The sequence below is a fragment of the Mustela nivalis genome (genome assembly GCF_964662115.1).
Source record: "Mustela nivalis genome assembly, chromosome: 12".
Classification (NCBI taxonomy): domain Eukaryota; kingdom Metazoa; phylum Chordata; class Mammalia; order Carnivora; family Mustelidae; genus Mustela; species Mustela nivalis.
In genome coordinates this window covers 87,894,711-87,912,709 of record NC_139031.1, presented here as the reverse complement: position 1 = coordinate 87,912,709, position 17,999 = coordinate 87,894,711, and the positions used below count along the sequence as shown (strand labels likewise).

The following is a 17,999-nucleotide window of genomic DNA, read 5'->3' as shown; positions in this document are numbered from 1 at the left end:
GAAACACAGTAATCAAGAGTACTGCTTGAGTTCTGTGTTCCTTAATTAATACTTGTTACTTGATTAAGGAATAACATTTACAGACTTCAGAATCCCCAGTACCTTGTATTTATTCTTGGATGATAAGCTGTAACCTTGAAAGATCAAATACGGCTCCTTTTACTTTTCTTTCACTCTTGCTTGTTCAAATTTAATTAATTCGTTAGATATTAATTCTGAGCCCCATGTGTCAGCACTGTGCCAGGCACTCTGGAGACCTTAGTAAATGCAGACATGGAGTTTAGAGTACAGTAGGGCAAAGTAGGCATCTATCAGGTAATCACACAAACGAGATACAGTTTCGCTGAAATAAATACTATGGAGTACGAAAACAGTTCTCTGAAAGCATGTATTTACAGGGACAGGAGGGAAGGCTATTCTGAGGAAAGGAGGTTTGAGATCTCAGTGTGCAGGCCAAAAAGTAGGAGCAGTACTGGCAGAGGGAAGGACTGTGCGGGAGGAGGCAGGGAGAGGCACAGGAACTGAGAGCCCCAGGAGACCAGAGCCTGAGCATTCGAGGGCGAGGGCGGCGTGCAAAATGGGACTGAGGTGGCAGGTGAATCAGACCAGCAGGGCCTTGGAGGCCATGTTAATGAGATGCACACTTGGGAAAAGATCCCAGGATGTACTCTGTGGTGCTTGTTTGTTCCCCTGTATCTTGTTTGTTTCTCAGTCGTGGGAGTGGCCAGCTTTAAATAAAAGACTAGATAAATTAGGTGTAAGGGAACTTTAGCCCCCTCAAAGAGTAATTCACTCGTTATGAGTGGGTTTATCATGTTTTCCACATAATTCTTAATTCTGCCTGTCTATAGTCCAGTTTATAGAGAGACTCCCTGGATTTTGGTGTATGACCAGCTCTTACCATGGTGGCCTGTTGACACTCTGATCACTCACAGGATCTGGGGATATCTCCTTTGGTTTATTAAGCAGCAACGCTGACAAGCCCCTGGCAGGGCTCAACACAGAACCCCAGTAACTTTGGCCTCCTCCATACCTTTCAGCTTCTTTAAGTTTATGTTGTAGGTCATTAACCAGTATAGCACATTTTACATTAATTCAGCTGACATCGATAAAGTCTGAGACCCAAGGTGGTCAATATTAGTTATTTTAATAAAAAATTACCCAGCAGCCAGTTATTAACTATGATAAGAAAGCCTTGGAGTTTGTTTGTTGTTAGATTCAGTTACTAAAGGCATAATGTTTTCAAAGAGAACAGAAGCAAAGACTAATTTGTAAATGATACTAGGAAAATATATATTTATTCTTCTCTGAGTAGTTTGTATTCATTGCTACTACTCTTGTATTGATTATTACATAAAGATTTGCAAATGTATGTCTTCCTAATGTCTTTTTAAATGGCTACTCAAATCATGTAGTCAGTAATGTCTTCTATTATTGTTGTCTTACCGTCTGTTTCTCAGAATTGTCTCAGTCCTTATATCTACTGTCCTGTAAAGAAATACCTGGTTAAATCTCATTCCCTTTACTTAACATCCTATTTATGTTACATTTATCTTGATGGGTAGCTGTAGATTGTTCACTCACACTACTAAACAATATTTAATTTTTTATAGATCCCAAATACTGCAATTGGTATTGTTCGCTTTTTACTTTACTAGGTAGCTGCAGTAAGTACCATAGTAAACAGAGGGATAACGCCAAAAGCTTTTGTGTTCAGAAACTATGGTCATTTTCCTGGAATCAACTCGCACTACTTGGGAGGCTGTCAGTATAAAATGTGGCAGGCCATTAGAGCCTCATCTGCTGCTCCAGGCTACTTTGCAGAGTATGCATTGGGAAATGATCTTCACCAGGTAAGATGACTGTGACCTACCTTTTGAAAGTTTGTGATTAAAGAATCAGCAATCATTAAATGTCACAGAGGGATCAACCGAGACTTTCTTCTTGTTTACATGTGGCAGAAGATGTCCCATAGAAAATGTTTTTATTTGTAGTTTTTCTTAAATTAACAAGCCCTCTGCAAAGATTATTTTTGTATTTTATATAATGTGATTCATATCTAACTATGATTTTATTGATGGAAAACATAGTAAGTAGGATTGGCTGTCCAAATGCAATAAAAATTAAAACACGGCCCTTGAAAACACAGAATGCAATCCCTTTGACAGTTGGGGTAGACATATTTTGAAGGAGATGATATAAGAAAATAATCACAGTAAACACTCATTAAGTTAGCTCTGTTCTGGACACTTACACAGTCCTTTGTAATGCATTGTCTCATTTAATCATCACTGCTTACAAATCGGATAGAGTTATTCCCACTTTTACAAATGAGGTATTGGAGTCTTGAGAAAGGTTAAATAACTAGAATAGGATCGTGGCTGCTAAGTGACAGGCTTGGGATGCTACCTATAATTATACTGCTTCTAAGTTTATGACTAAATGATATATAAAGTTGAATATTATTTCTGGCAGTTTATTCCTTTTTTTGTTATGTACACTTACTTATTTATCATAAAGTTTTTGTCGGTCAAGTTCTTCCCATTATGAAATGTTAACTCATAACTTTACAGTAAATGATAAAAAAGTCATTGAAGCTTTTGACCTGATACTTCCAGAGTGTACATTTTTATAGATGCTTAATTTTTATAATGCTATCCCACTTAAAATCAGTCTCATTCAGTATAGCTATTAACCTTAACTGTCCTCTCTAGTCAGTGAGGTATTTGTGCTCTGTTTGGTATTTAAATATATGTTGAGAAGAAAACTATTTTGGCAAGGATTTTCAGATGTCATTCAAAAGCTCATACATAGATCTATATGAACTACATATCAATTATATACTTTACATGTGTCAGTATTGTAATAGCTAAAACACTTCTATTACTTTTATTTTCTCCTATATTTTTTCTTGTATGTTAGACTTATTTTTACATATTATGGGCAGCTATCCCATTTTTTTCTATATTTCTAGAAGTAATATCATAATCTTTTTAATCATGAGATTAACCTAGGTTTCCTTTTGTCTTTGGAGTTAGTTCAGACCATTTCTTACTTTGTCAGATCAGTCATTGTTCAATTATGTAAGGCACTTCCCCTTCTCGCCTTTCTCTTCTTTCTTCCACCTACTCAAGACAGAAAGTGCTAGCTGTAGAGTTTTTCTGACCTAGATCTCAAGACTTACTGGTCAAATTAAAATTTTTATTTTAAAATGTACCTTGCTGTTTTTAACAAAAATTTCTGCATATTCTTACTCTTATTACCAGGATGTAAATGGAGAAATAATTTAGACAGTGTATTCAAAATAGTTAAAGATTTATAACATATTTTTGAGGTGGTTGTTGTGCTACAGAATTGCAGTTATGCCAAGTATTAATGAAAGTCTCAAATGATAAATTACTGTATTTTAAGACCATATGCTCCCAGACTTCAAAAGAAGTTAGTAACTTCATTTGCTTTCTATTCTTTCTCTAAGTAGAAATAGTTCTAAAGTTTAATTCAATACATAATAACAAACCAAAGTAATTCTGTGGTTTTTTTCCATTTAATTTATACTAGTGATAATTTTTTTTCATGCTTAGCCATTTTTGTATTGATGACCATAATCTCTGAGTTTAGGTTTGAGCTACAGATTAAAATAATTTACTATATAAAGTTTATGTAAAAGAATATACTTTTATGTAAATCAGGGACTTCGGGAAGTTTTGTGCATCTAATTAATACTCACATGAAATCTAGATTCTTTTTTTTTTTTTTTTTAAAGATTTTATTTATTTATTTGACAGATCACAAGTAGGCAGAGAGGCAGGCAGAGAGTGAGAGAGGAGGAAGCAGGCTCCCTGCTAAGCAGAGAGCCCGACACGGGGCTCGATCCCACAACCCCGGGATCATGACCTGAGCCGAAGGCAGAGGCTTTAACCCACTGAGCCACCCAGGCGCCCCTGAAATCTAGATTCTAAGCAAACCTTATTTTTAAGAATATTTTTCTTACTGCATGTTCTCTTACAAACATGAAGAAGAAATAGGATATTTTTCTACTCACAAGACACTGTGAAAGATTGATTAGGATATTCTAACATGTGAATGATCTTGATTGCTTAAACAAAAAAATATTCGAGTGAAATTCCTTTCCAGCCCTTCAGAAATTGTTAAGAAGTTTAAAACTAAAATATGGTACTTACTTATTATAATCCTCTTAAGCTCTTTGAATAATTATATTGAGTTATTTTGAGACTGATTTTTAAAATCTCTTTTTAACTGTCATGTCTGACATATGTTTTAACGTGAGTTACTTCACATTCTTTTGGAACCATGTAGAGCATAAATTTAGACTAATACTCTGAGCAGTTATTGAAAGCAGTGCCATAATTAAGAGGTGTGAGAAGGTAGACGTGTAGATCTCATTTGCTTTTGCCTATAAAGAGAAGAACGTTATTACAGTATTTACCAGGTTTATTACATGTCCTAGAAAATTGTAAAGTGACAAGAATTCTTTTTGAGTAGCTTTCCAGGTATTACTTCTTCCCCCCTGCCCAAGTAGCATCATGTTTATCTTGAAATAGTATGTTTTACACAAAATTAATCCTTCTTTCTCTTTTTAATAGTTTCATGGATATATAATTGATATACCAAAAACTGGGCATATTTGATGAGTTTGGACATATGCATGTCCCTTCTCTCTGATATTTTTTCATCTCCACCTCCAAAAGTAAATCATTAATTCTCTGCCTTTGGAGAAAGGACCTGATAAATTAATTTGCACTAAAGGTTTTATTATGACAGATTCTCATCTATTATTTTTCCTAGGCCTTATTTACATTTTGAAAAGTTATATCCAGAAATCAGAAAACATTAACTTAAGAGGAATTATAATTCATATAAACGTTCCAGGTAAATAGTGTTTTCAGTAGAAAGAACCTGACTAGCACCTGGAAAATGATGCCTTTGCCAGGCCACAACTATTAATTTTTAGTATAGCTGGTCAAAAATGTAGTGACTGCTTGCTCAGGACCAGGCAGTGTTAACTGGGAGGAATATAAAGGTTTTAATAAGTGCCAGCTTATTTTTTGTGTTTCCTGGGTCCTATCCTCAAATAGCTAAAACTAGAAGAATATATAGAATTATATAGTAAGATGATGAATTCAATAATATGGAGGCTCCTTAAGGAGTTAAAACAACTCTTTGACCCAGCAGTTGCACTACTAGGTATTTATCTAAAGGATACAAACAATGATCCAAAGTGGCACATTCATCCCCATATTTATACCATCAGTGTCCAAAATACAGAAAGAGCCCAGAAGTCCATCAACAGGTGAATGGATAAAGAAAATGTAGGGTGTTTATGTGCACACACACAGACACAGGATGGAATATTACTCAGCCATCAAAAAGAATGACTTCTTTCTTTTTAAAGATTTTATTTCTTTATTTGAGAGAGAGAAAGAGATCACAACTGGGCAGAGAGGCAGGCAGAGAGGGGAAGCAGACTTCCCACTGAGCAGAGAGCCTGATGTGGGCCTGGATCCCAGGACCCTGGGATCATGACCTGAGCTGAGAGTAGAGGCCTAATCCACTGAGCCACCCAGGCACCCCAGAAAGAATGACATCTTGCCATTTGCAACAACATGGATAGAATTAGAGGGTATTATGCTAAGTCAAACAAATCGGAGAAAGACAGAGACCATATAATTTCACTCGATATGGAATTTAAGAAACAAAACAGATGAACATAGGGGGAGGGAAGGAAAAATAAAATAAGATAAAGACAAAACATAAGAGATTCCTAACTATAGAGAACAAACTGAGGGTTGATTAAGGGGAGATGGGCAGGGAATGGGCTAACTGGGTGATGGGTGTTAAGGAGGGCATTGGTGATCGGTGCTGAGTGTTGTATGAACTGATGAATCACTTAATTGTGCCCCTGAACTTAATACTATACAATATGTGAACTAACTTGAATTTAAATAAAATCTTGAAAAAATAAATTCAGTAATGAAAATATGCATAGAGTTAAGAAGTAGTACAGAAGATGTGGCTTACTCTGTCAGGATTGGCTTTACAAAGACATTTCACACCAGTTGAGATCTAAAGAATGAACAGTTTGGTAGGATGGAAACAGGATTAGGATGATAAAAACATTTTGGAAATAAAGGCTATGGTTGTAAAACATTTTGAATGTAATTAATGCCACTGAATTGTGACCTTAAAAATGCTTTAAAGGACCGATTTTATGTTTTGTATATTTTACCATTATTTAAAAAAAAGAATTTTTTAAGAAGTCATAACTGGGATGAGAGGATTAGGAGAAGTTCATGCTGTACAAGAGATATTTTCTCTGGTAGGTACTCTATGATTTGAAATGATTAAATAAACATTAAAAGCAACCAAAAGTATCCAAATTTTAGGCTATTAAGTACATGTGTAATATACTACTATTAAAACAGAATTCTGTGTATAACTCTGAGAGGTAAATAGCAAATTACTCAATCAGTTCATTTTTTAAGTCTGTTTTACTATAGTGTCTAGCAGTGGGCCTGGCAAAACCGAATACACACTAAGTAGATAGGAATATGAATGCCTGTATGAAGGGAACACCATGGCTGTACCATTACACTGATGACTTACTGATAGGAGAGGCCTGGACAGGAGTGGACTAAGTGGAAGGGAGCTCCAGGGACAGTGTGCCTCTCCACACACCAGAGTGAGCACCAAAAATCTTAACTTCCATACTTGATGGAAAACAATTAGGTTTAAGGAACAGGAATTTACTGCCATGGCTATTAAAGCCATTGGAATCCTGACAGCTTTTTAACTTGGGAGTGATTTTACTATTCTCAATTCTTGGTAAACTTCTTTTGCCCTTATTTTTTCTTCCCTGTTTGACTTTGCTGATACTTCTTGATAGGCTTTTCTATAAAATAGTGTAGCAGTGTTCCATCTAAAATAGCAGGATGTCTGAATGTTACTATATAGAGTACAAGTATGGAATTTAATATAACAAGGAGTTTTGGGTGCACGGCTGGCTCAGTTAGGGGAACATGGGATTCTGGGTTCGAGCCCTGCATTGGATGCAGAGATTACTTAAAAGTGAAATGTTAAAAAAGATTTTTTTAAGATGAAAGCTTTAAAAGTGGCAACTCTCTTGCTGAATTAGAAATTAAATGATACCTCTATTATGTGATGGGTATCATTCTAATGTCCTGTTAATTGAAAACAAAAGATAAAGTTGGAAGGATTAAATTAAAATTAAATTAGAAGCCTTTAGAAAATAATTATTACTACCTACATTCAAGGAATCCTAGTAGGGTTTTACATAGTTAAATAGTACAAATAGCCCATGTAAGACTTTAAACAGATACCTAAAGATAACAGAATTTAAAAATAGTTACTTTCAACTGGTGAATGGTAAACTGATACATCCAAGTAATTAAATATTACTCAGCAATAAAAAGTAGTGAATTACTGGGCTGTCCAATGACCTGGATGAATCTCAGAAGCATTATTCTAGGGGAAAGAAACCAAATTCAGAATACATACTGTATGATTCCATGTATCTTGATAACAAGAGCTAATGTGTGACCTTGGGGAGTAGATAGAAGAATGGTTTTTGAAGATGACTTGTCGGTGGCAAGGAAGCTCAGAGATTTGAATGGTATTATTGAATGGAACAGAAAGACAGTGGAATTTTGAATGACATGGGTTTAGCCTCTATTGGTTTTCTGAGGAGAGTGGGCCTGGTACCTCTGAAAACACTAAAAAACAGCCCATGCTCCACTGTGATCATTTCCAGCAGATACAGTCTCAGTCCATCTGCTTCAAGCTCAGCGCACAAGGATAGCAGTCTCTAAAGCCGTAGTCACTGCCTGCTCTTCGGCCAGCCATTGAGTAGATGGCCATTTAAGTTTTTAATGGATGAACTTCCTTTAGGTTATATCTGCATTATAATGAATGCGATACTTTGAAATTGTATTGTTGATAAAGTTGCAGTTAAATTTGTTTGAATTATCTGGTTATATTTGACTTGTGAATGAAGAGCTAGTTTTAATTGTTCGGTAGAACCACAGTTGTTCTGTTAGATTTTATATAGAATCTATAGTAACCACTAAGCAAGGATAATATCTTTTAAAAATAACTTTGTTCATTTTAGTAGTTTTGAGAAGAATATCCAAAGCAATCAAAGAAGTTAAAATAATTTCCATAATAGGAAAAGAGATCTTAATGAGGTCAGTGATCTTTCACAGTACACTTTTTTTTTCACAGTACACTTTTTTTAAGCTATAGTATATAAAAGAAATTCACTTTAAAGGAACTTCTTGTCTTCAAATCATTTTTTCAATTTACTACATTGTTAAGCTCTCCTTACGAGTACATTTCAGCCTGTTTAAAATACAATTTTTGCTTTCATATTTACAAAATAGAATTTTACTTTAAGAGTTCTGCACTATATTTTCTTGACTTATATTTTGCAGGATGGAGGTTTGCTTCTCAATAACCCTTCGGCACTAGCAATGCATGAGTGTAAGTGTCTTTGGCCCGACGTCCCGTTGGAGTGCATAGTGTCCCTGGGCACTGGACGTTATGAGAGTGATGTGAGGAACTCTGTGACATACACGAGCTTGAAGACCAAACTGTCTAATGTTATCAACAGTGCCACAGATACAGAAGGTCAGTCTGTCTATTTGCCACCTTAAAGCACTTTAACTTCCACAGTTCAGTGTTTGGTAGCTTATGCTGATGCTACCTACCAAAGAATATGTTAGGTCTGTCTAGGGGGCTCAGGCAGCAGAGGGGAGCAAATCTTTTGTTTTCATGTCTCCTCACTCATTTCTTCTAAGGGACCCAAGAACAGAGACTTCACTTCCTTCTATGTGCTAGTACTCCCGTGCCTAGGTGTACAGTTGGAGAAGTTTCTGCAGCTGATTAGCACGAAGGTTCAGTTGGAGACTTAAAATATACATCAGATCTTGTCTTTACCCTGCTCAGAGCCTCTAGGCTTCCCATCACATGCAGAACAAAATCCAAAAGCCTCATTCACTGAAATTTAGTAGGTCCCTAGCCTTTGAATACATCTCCTCCCCCATTCCTCATATGTGTCCCCGCTACCAGGTGGCCCTCAGTCTGTTCAGAAGTCTCTTGCCTTGGGCACTCTGCAGTTGCTGTGCCCACTCCATGTGAGGTATTCTTCCCTCAGATTCATACTTGATTCACTGCTTTTTCATTCAGGCCTCTGCTCAGATGTCACTTTCTCAGGAAGACCTTTCCTGATTCCTTTCTGTCCCCCTCACTATGTCATTCTACCCTCCTACCCTGCTTCTTCCTCTTTTTTTTTTTTTTTTTTGACTTAGAGCATTTCTCTCATAACGTGGCTGTGTATCACACATTTGCTTGTTTCATTTCTTATTATCTCTCTATCCCACAAGAATGTAAGGTGGGAAGCTGTCCAGGCTGTGTTGACTGTGATGCCTGCACATAGTACGCAGTCATTGAGTATTTATCCAATTTCTAGTTTTGGCCTTGAAGTCTAGAACTCCTTATTTTGTTACTTTATTTTTAAGTCTTATGTGAAATCTGTTACTCAGTTCTTAAAAAGAATTGTTACCACTTACCAACCCCTTGCTTCTGAATCTCATTCTTTTCATATCCTTGTGTTACTAGCCTAGTCTTTAGTCCACATGATAGTCTTAAACTCCCCACTGAGGACTTTTAATCTAGTAAGTGACAACCCAAAAGAAGCTTGTATACTGGATTTTTCACTATCTGAAATTTTGTTGTCAAGATCAACAAAATACTCTCTTTTTTCTTTCTTATTTTTCCATCACATTTTTATTTTACTAGATCACAACACAAATACATTTGATTTAAGCCTAGAATACTAAACTTCTGAATGTCTGCAGTGAAGTAAATGCCTGTGGCATCATAAAACAGTTTTCTTAAAGATGATGTGACATTGATTCCTTGATACATGTGGCATATTTTTATGTACATGCAAGTGAATAGTTAAAATTGAGTAGTGCTTCATCTGTGATTCAAAAAGAGGAAAAGAGGGCCACCTGGGTGGTTCAGTCAGTTAATCATTTGACTCCTGATTTCAGCTCAGGTCATGATCTCAGGGTTGTGATATCGAGCCCACCAAACATGGAGCCTGCTTTAAGATTCTCTCTCCATCTGCCTCTTCCCCAATTGTGCATGCTCGCTCGCTCTCTCAAAAAAAAAAAATTGTAAAAGAAAATTTCTTACTGTTTTTCATTAAACTGTGGAATTAACACCATTGTTACCAGGAAGCATATTTCTAGGGGCAGCTGGGTGGCTCCCAATCAATTCTGGAGCCCTAGGATCGAGCCCTGCATCAGGCTCCCTGCTCAGCCAGGGAGTCTGCTGCTTCTTCTGCCCCTCACCCTGCTCATGCTTTCTCTCTCTCAAGTAAATAAATAAAATCTCAAAAGTTTTTTTGAAAAGCATATTTCTAGATCTGTATAGTATTCTTTTTTTTTAAGATTTTATTTATTTATTTGACAGGTAGAGATCACAAGTAGGCAGAGAGGGAGGGAGAGGAAGAAGCAGGCTCCCTGCTGAGCAGAGAGCCCGATGCAGGGCTCTATCCCAGGACCCTGGGATCATGACCCGAGCTGAAGGCAGAGGCTTTAACCCACTGAACCACCCAGGCACCCCTCTGTACAGTATTCTTATTTTAAACAATCTGCTGAGAAAAAGAAAGCTTTAATCAGCCAGTATCAAAATGCTTGTTTGTCTATCTGCTGCACATCATCTGATAGGCTAATTTAAAATTTTTCAAGAAACAAGTAATGCTATTTCCATAACTTAACACCCTTCTTAATGAAGAACTTGAGTGAAATACATGCAATTGCTGATACTTGATGGTTGTTGACCCATAAAAACTGTAATTTTATTTAGCTCAATCTAATGCATTATTGGTTGCTAAATAAATGGTGAAGAGTTTGCAGATGATTAAGATTATGAATTAAGAGGAGGAATAAGAAAATGAAACTAGGTTATTGTAAACAGACTAGGGGCGCCTGGGTGACTCAGTAGGTTAAGCCTCTGCCTTCAGCTCAGGTCATGATCCTGGGGTCCTAGGATCAAGCCCTGCTGCTCCCCTTGCTTGTGCTTTCCCCCTCTTTTTCTCTGTCAAGTGTACAAAAATTTTCAAAACGAAACACCAAAGTAGACTTGATATAGGTCTTAAAGGATAATAGGGTTTAGAGATTTTAAAAGAGGATTAAGACTGCCACTTCTGACCATGATAAAATAATAGGAGCATAACAAATAGCATGGAGGACATGGGGAGTTAGAGAGGAGAAGGGAGTTGAGGGAAATTGAAAGGGGAGGTGAACCATGAGAGACTATGGACTCTGAAAAACAATCTGAGGGTTTTGAAGGGGCGGGGGTTGGGAGGTTGGGGTACCAGGTGGTGGGTATTACAGAGGGTATGGATTGCATGGAGCACAGGGTGTGGTGCAAAAATAATGAATACTGTTATCCTGAAAATAAATAAATAAATTAAAAATAAATAATAGAAGCCATATATCTCTCCCACCTGAAACCATTAGCAAACAACAGAACAGTGGCTTTCAGCCATTAGATGAGGTGCCATGGGTTCATGATCTTTGCGAGAAGGAAGATAAATGAAGTAATCCCTGCAGTTGCCCTGCTTGCTACCTGAAAAAAAGGTTTCTAGGTGGTAGCAAAGAAGGGGTGGACCCAAAAAAGCGGATAGGATACAGAGTTGGAGTTCATGGAGGCCCAGGAAACTGGAATTTGTGGGCAAAATACTACAGAGGAGGCAGCTTCACAGAGAGAGTGCTCCAAAGATATGCAGGGGAGTCCCCTGGAGTACTGATATGTACATGCATGTGAGGAAGCTCCCCAACGCAGGGCCAAGAACCACCAGGAAGAATTAGGCACAACTCCTCTTGGAGCTCACCCAGGAGCCAAAGTAGCTCAGGTTTTTATCAAGTAGGTTACAAGGACCTGGCAATACACGAGATGTGCAGAGGAGTTCTCAAAAAGAGTATTGTCTCAGTGGTAGCATCAGATTAGTTCCAGAGTGAGGGCTGCTTAGGATCCACTCTCACACTGCTTAAAAGCAGCCCTCAAATAGATGGAATTGAATCCAGTTAACAGCATCCATTGTTAGAATAAAGTCAAGATTAAAAGGGATACAACAATCAGCACAGAAAAATAACAAAAATTCACAATGTTTGGTGTCCAGTACAAAATTACCAGGCATACAAAGAAGCAAGAAAAGACATCCTTCACCAGGAGAAAACCCAGTCAGTGGGAACAGACCTAGCTATGAAACAGATGATAGGCAATTAGCAAAGACAGTAACTATTAAAAACATACTTTGCATGTTTACTGGGCTGGAGGAAGACTGGAATATGATAAGGTGAGAAATGAATGATGCAAAAGAGGCCCAAATCAAACTTCTAGAGGTGAAAAATACACTGTTTGAAATGAAAAATACAGCTGCTAAGATTAACAGCAGTTCTGCATAAAAACTTGCAGAAAATAGAAGAAGGGTAAATACATCCCAGGTTATTCTATCAGACCAATATTACCCTGACACCAGAACCAGAGGAGAAAAAAAAATTATAAAATGCATAAAAATACCAATTCCCTATTAGTCTCCCCATGCTGAAATCCTTAAAATATATTAATAAATTGAATTGAGCAATCTAAAAGGAGAACAGAGTATAACCAAGTAGGATTCATCCCAAGAATACAGGATTGGTTTAACATACTAAAAATTAATGAAATTTACATGTTAATTTAAGACAAAAAATGAAAATTTTGTGACATAATAGATGAAGAAAAGACACCTGACAGATGAAAACTCATAGTAAGTGAGGAACAGAAGGGAACTTCCTTAGCCCAACAGAGGGCGTCTGTTCAAACAAACAAAACCCCTAGAGCTGGCATCATATTTGATGATGAAAGACTGAAAACTTTCTGTGTTAAGATCAGAAGCAGAGTAATATATGTCTCATCATTTCCAGTCAGCAGTTTACTGGAGATTCTTTCCAGTATATCCAGTATAGCAAGGCACTGAAAGGAAATAAAAGGAAGCTAGATTAGAAAGGAAGTAAGTATTTATAGATAACACCATTGTCTATGTTGACAATCTGTTAAAAGGCTCCTAGAGCTAACAAGTGAGTTCAGCAAAGTTGGAGAATATAGAGTCAGAAAACTCAATTGTATTTCTGAATACTAGCAGCTGGAAATTAAAATTAAATATATACAGAGATAAATATCATTTACAATAGCACAAGAATGTCAAACACTTGAAGGAATTACTTGTTTTAAATTATATGCAAGATCCGAACAGTAAAAACTGCAAAACATTCCTGGAAGAAATTAAAGAAGTTCTGAATAAATCAGTAGATACACCATGCTCATGAATTGGAAATCTAGTGGTGTTTTAGAGGCATATGGCGAGCTGACCTGTAGACACCATGCAGTTGCTGTAAAAATCCAGATAGCCTTTTTCTGGGGTAGAGATTTAACAAGATGACTGTAAAGTTTATATGGATATGCAAAGGATCTCTAAGAACCAAAACAATTTTGAAAAAGAACAAAATTGGAGGATTTACACTTTCTAATCTCGAGACTATAAAACTGCAGTAAGCGAAGGACTGTGGTATTTGCATAAAGATAGACATATAGATCAGTGCTGCATAATAGTACAGAAATTGATCCGTACATGTAAGCTCAAAAGATTTTTGACAAGGTAACTGAGTGGGAAGGGATAGTCTTTCCAACCAATAGTACAGGGACAATGAGGTAACCATATTCAGAAAGTGAGCCTTGACTCTTCACACCATATACAAAAATTAATCTGAAATGGATCATAGACTTAAATAAAAGAGTTGAAACTGTTAAACTTCCAGAAGAGTACCCTGAGAAAATCTTAATGACTTGGGTTAGGTAAAGATTTTTTAGATAGAATACAAAAAGCATGAACCAAAAAAGAAAAAAAGAGATAAATTAGACTTTACCAGGGTACAGATTTTGCTCTTCAGAAGACAGTCTTAGTCCATCAACAGATGAATGGATAAAGAAGATGTGGTATATATACACAATGGAATACTATGCATCCATCAAAAGAAATGAAATTTGCCATTTGCGATGACATGGATGGAACTAGAGGGTATTATGTTTAGCGAAATAAGTCAATCGGAGAAAGACAACTATCATGATCTCCCTGATATGAGGAAGTGGAGATGCAACCTAGGGGGGTTAGGGGGTAGGAGAAGAATAAATGAAAGAAGGTGGGATTAGGAGGGAGACAAACCATAAAAGACTCAATCTCAAAAAACAGACTGAGGGTTGTTGGGGGGAGGCTGGGGGGATATGGACATTGGGAAGGGTATGTGCTATGGTGAGTGCTATGAAATGTGTAAACCTGGTGATTCACAGACTGTACCCCTGGGGATAAAAATACATTATATGTTTATTTAAAAAAATAAATTAATTAAAAAAAAAGACATTGAAATGAAAAGCTATAGGCCAAAATAAAATACTAGCAAAACGTATCTGATCTATTACCAGAACCAAGTATATAAGCAGATTCAAACCATATAGAGAATGCCCACAATATTTATATAAGAATTACATAAATTCAGGAGCGCCTAGGTGGCTCAGTGGGTTAAGGCCTTTGCCTTCGGCTCAGGTCATGATCCTGGGGTCCTGGGGTTGAGCCCCGCATCAGGCTTTGTGCTCCGCAGGGAGCCTGCTTCCCCCTCCCTCTCTCTGCCTGCCTCTCTGCCTTCTTGTGATCTCTATCAAATAATTAAAATCTTTAAATAAATAAATAAATTCACTAAAAAAATGGACAAAATAATTTGAACAGACATTTCATTGAAGAAGATATGCAGATGACTAAAAGGTACATAAAAGACTTCACACCATTAATCGTTAGAAATGAAAAGTAAAACTACAAGGTAAAAAGTAAAACTACACATCCTCTAGAATGGCTAAAATTAAGGCTGACAATACCAAGTTTTGACAAAGATGTAGAACAGTGGGACTCTGATATATTAACGGTTGGAATGCAGAATGGTATGGCCATCTGGAAAACAATGTTGCAGTTCTTCAGAAGATTAACATATAACACTGTGTGGCAGCTATACTTCAGTTAAAAAAGAAAAAAGATAAACATGCTTTTACTATATGACCCAGCAGTCTCATTGCAAAGTATTCCCTCAAGAGAAGTGGAATCTGTTATCCACAGGAAGACTTCATGTAAATGCTTACAGCAGAATTATTCCTACGAGCTAAAAACTGAAGAGAACCAGAACAGGAAAGAACAAATTGTGATGTGTCTGTGCAGTGGAATTCTACCCACCAATTAAAAGGGAAGGAGCTGTTGATACATACTATGACAGGGGTGAATTTCAAAAGAATATTGCTAAGTAAAAGAAGCTAGTCCCAGAAGAGCTAGCTATATACTTTTGATTCTTTTACATGAAATTCTAGAAAAGGCAAAGAGTAAGAAGAGGAAGAAGTACAAAAGGCATGAAGGAACTTTTTTGGGGTGATAGAAATGTTCTGTCATAACTGGTGTGATTACACAAAGATACACGTTTCTCAGAACTTCTCAAATCATACACTTAAGATTCATGAATTTTGTATGCAAATTATACCTCAGTAAAGACGATACCAAAAAATCATAAAACAGTAAAAGGAAAGTTGTAAAGGCATTTCTGCAGTGGCTAACAGTATGACCAAAAACAGAAAAGAGAACAGAGGAGCTAGTAATCTAATTAGCAGAGTTATATGAATGATCTTGGGAGATGAATTTCATTTTGCAGTTATAGTCATTAGTATGGAATCCTTGGACTGACTGTTAATTGGCTGGCATGATGAAATAAAGCTTTATAATTTGCCCTCAAAGAAGATAGTTTTAAATAAGGATAAAATTAGATCATTGCAGAATAAATCAATTTTCTTATCTACCCTGTTCTCTCTCTCTTTGTTTCAACAGAAGTTCATGTAATGCTTGATGGTCTGTTACCTCCTGACACCTATTTTAGATTTAATCCTGTAATGTGTGAAAACATACCTCTGGATGAAAGCCGAAATGAAAAGCTCAATCAGCTGCAGCTGGAAGGGTTGAAGTACATAGAAAGAAATGAAGAAAAAATGAAAAAACTTGCAAAAATACTAACTCAAGAAAAAACAACTCTGCAGAAAATTAATGATTGGATAAAACTAAAAACTGACATGTATGAAGGCCTTCCGTTCTTTTCAAAATTGTGATAAGGGTATGTATATATTTTCATAAGCGAGGGCCTGATCGGAAGATCAGTGAGTTCCATAAGGAATTGGTGGGATTCAGCTTGAGGTTACTCAGAAATACTAGCGAATCCTGGCAAAGTATGTGCTTGGACCAGCTTGCATGGTACAGAGGGCATGTTGGGTTTCAGAATTCATACGGGAATTAGGTTTTTATGATGTGAATAACAGTGCTCTAGGAGTCTTTTTATTATTGTGCTAGTTGGTTTTAGTAAATACTGCTGTTCTATTGTTTGATATTTGAGAATTTATTAATATATGTGCCAAACAAGAACTATCATCGTCCTATACTTGGTATTTTTGCTTCAGTCACCATAATCATGTGGAATATATTTGATACTGATTTACTGTCATGGGGAAAATCTAATTTCTTCTTAAATTTCCATCACTTAAATTTTCACAAGGTATAGTCTAGGATCCAAATGTTGACTTTTACTGGATTATCATATAAACAGATACATAAAAATAAATTTTCTGTGTCAGAGGGCTTTTACATTTGAAATACGAAAGAATCAGATGAAGTTCTGTTCAAAATACATTTATTTCAGTCAACATCATTTGGTTCACAAAGATAGGTGAAGGTCCAGTCAACCACTTTTCCCTCTGAAGTTTCAAGATAATGCTGGGTGTTAACTTTTCTAGCTCTAGTGTATCATTCACTGTTAAAAAATTAATTATTTGAATTTACTGAAAAGATATCTCTATCATTAACAAAAATAAACTATTGAAATAATATACTGTTAAAAGGCTAATGTCGTTTTTAAAAATTTTTTTACTCTTCATACAAAATGTAGCTTCCTATCTCATAAGCATTTGAATATACCTGCCAACAGTGTGCTTAGAAAAATAAGTTTTGTTTCATCTGATTAACTTCTTTAACCAGTTTGGATTTCATGGAGGTTGTATATATGCCAACCCAAATCATTGTTTATGCCAACCACATTCATCTTGCTTTGTTACTTACCTGCTATGTAAGTCCTTAACATCACGTATAGATTTGTCAAGGAAAATGAGAAAAGGTGAATGCCTTTTGTTTTGTACATACCAGCTAAAGCTAAACCCCACTGCTGAATGATTCCATTGCTTCTTCAGAATGTGAATTCATAGAGGCTGTGAGGCATGGTTCAGAGCGCTGGGGGGAGCTGAGAGTCTGGATGCTAATCTGACCTCTGATGCAAAGTCCTCTATGTGACCAGGAGGAGAGCGACAGCATCTCTGGGCTTTGGGTATTTCGTTTATAAAATGAGAAAAGCTAGCTTGAAAATTTTATTTACTCTTTTATGGCAATCCAAGTTCTGCCGATGTACAAGCACAAGATGGGAAGAGATGTGAAAATGAGTGTTCAGTCTACCAGTGTTAAACTGGTAGAATAGTAGAATATCTGCTCTTTTCAAAGAAGCAAAGAGGAAAAATCGTCTGTTTCAGAAATGTAGTAAATTCTCCCAACTCATCAGTTAACATAAAATAATGGAATAAAAATTGTTTTGATGCTCAGGCCTTGCGGAGTGTCTGAAAATTCTTATTTCTGTGATAAAGGGTATGCTGGCCATGTTTCAGTTCTCTTCTCGCCGCAGATAGTATTCTTTATTAAAAATAGTACCTCCGATAGAGTTGTCCCTAGAGGCATATGGGCTACATGGGATTTCCCCCGGAGCGGGGAGAAAACACGGCCTGGGCTAAAATTA

General features: G+C 36.6%; 1 protein-coding gene across 2 annotated transcripts in view; it reads left to right on the top strand.

Annotated features, from left to right (window-relative positions):
- Window positions 1-17,060, top strand: part of PNPLA8 (patatin like domain 8, phospholipase A2) — a 40,275-nt gene extending 23,215 nt beyond the window's left edge. For both annotated transcript variants that reach the window (XM_082692003.1, XM_082692004.1), the window contains exons 8-10: window positions 1,659-1,853; window positions 8,469-8,664; window positions 16,004-17,060. In XM_082692003.1, coding sequence (XP_082548129.1) covers window positions 1,659-1,853; window positions 8,469-8,664; window positions 16,004-16,278 — 666 coding nt within the window. In that variant the 3' untranslated portion in view covers window positions 16,279-17,060. The remainder of the gene's footprint in view (window positions 1-1,658; window positions 1,854-8,468; window positions 8,665-16,003) is intronic.
- The last annotated feature ends 939 nt before the right edge of the window (window positions 17,061-17,999 follow it).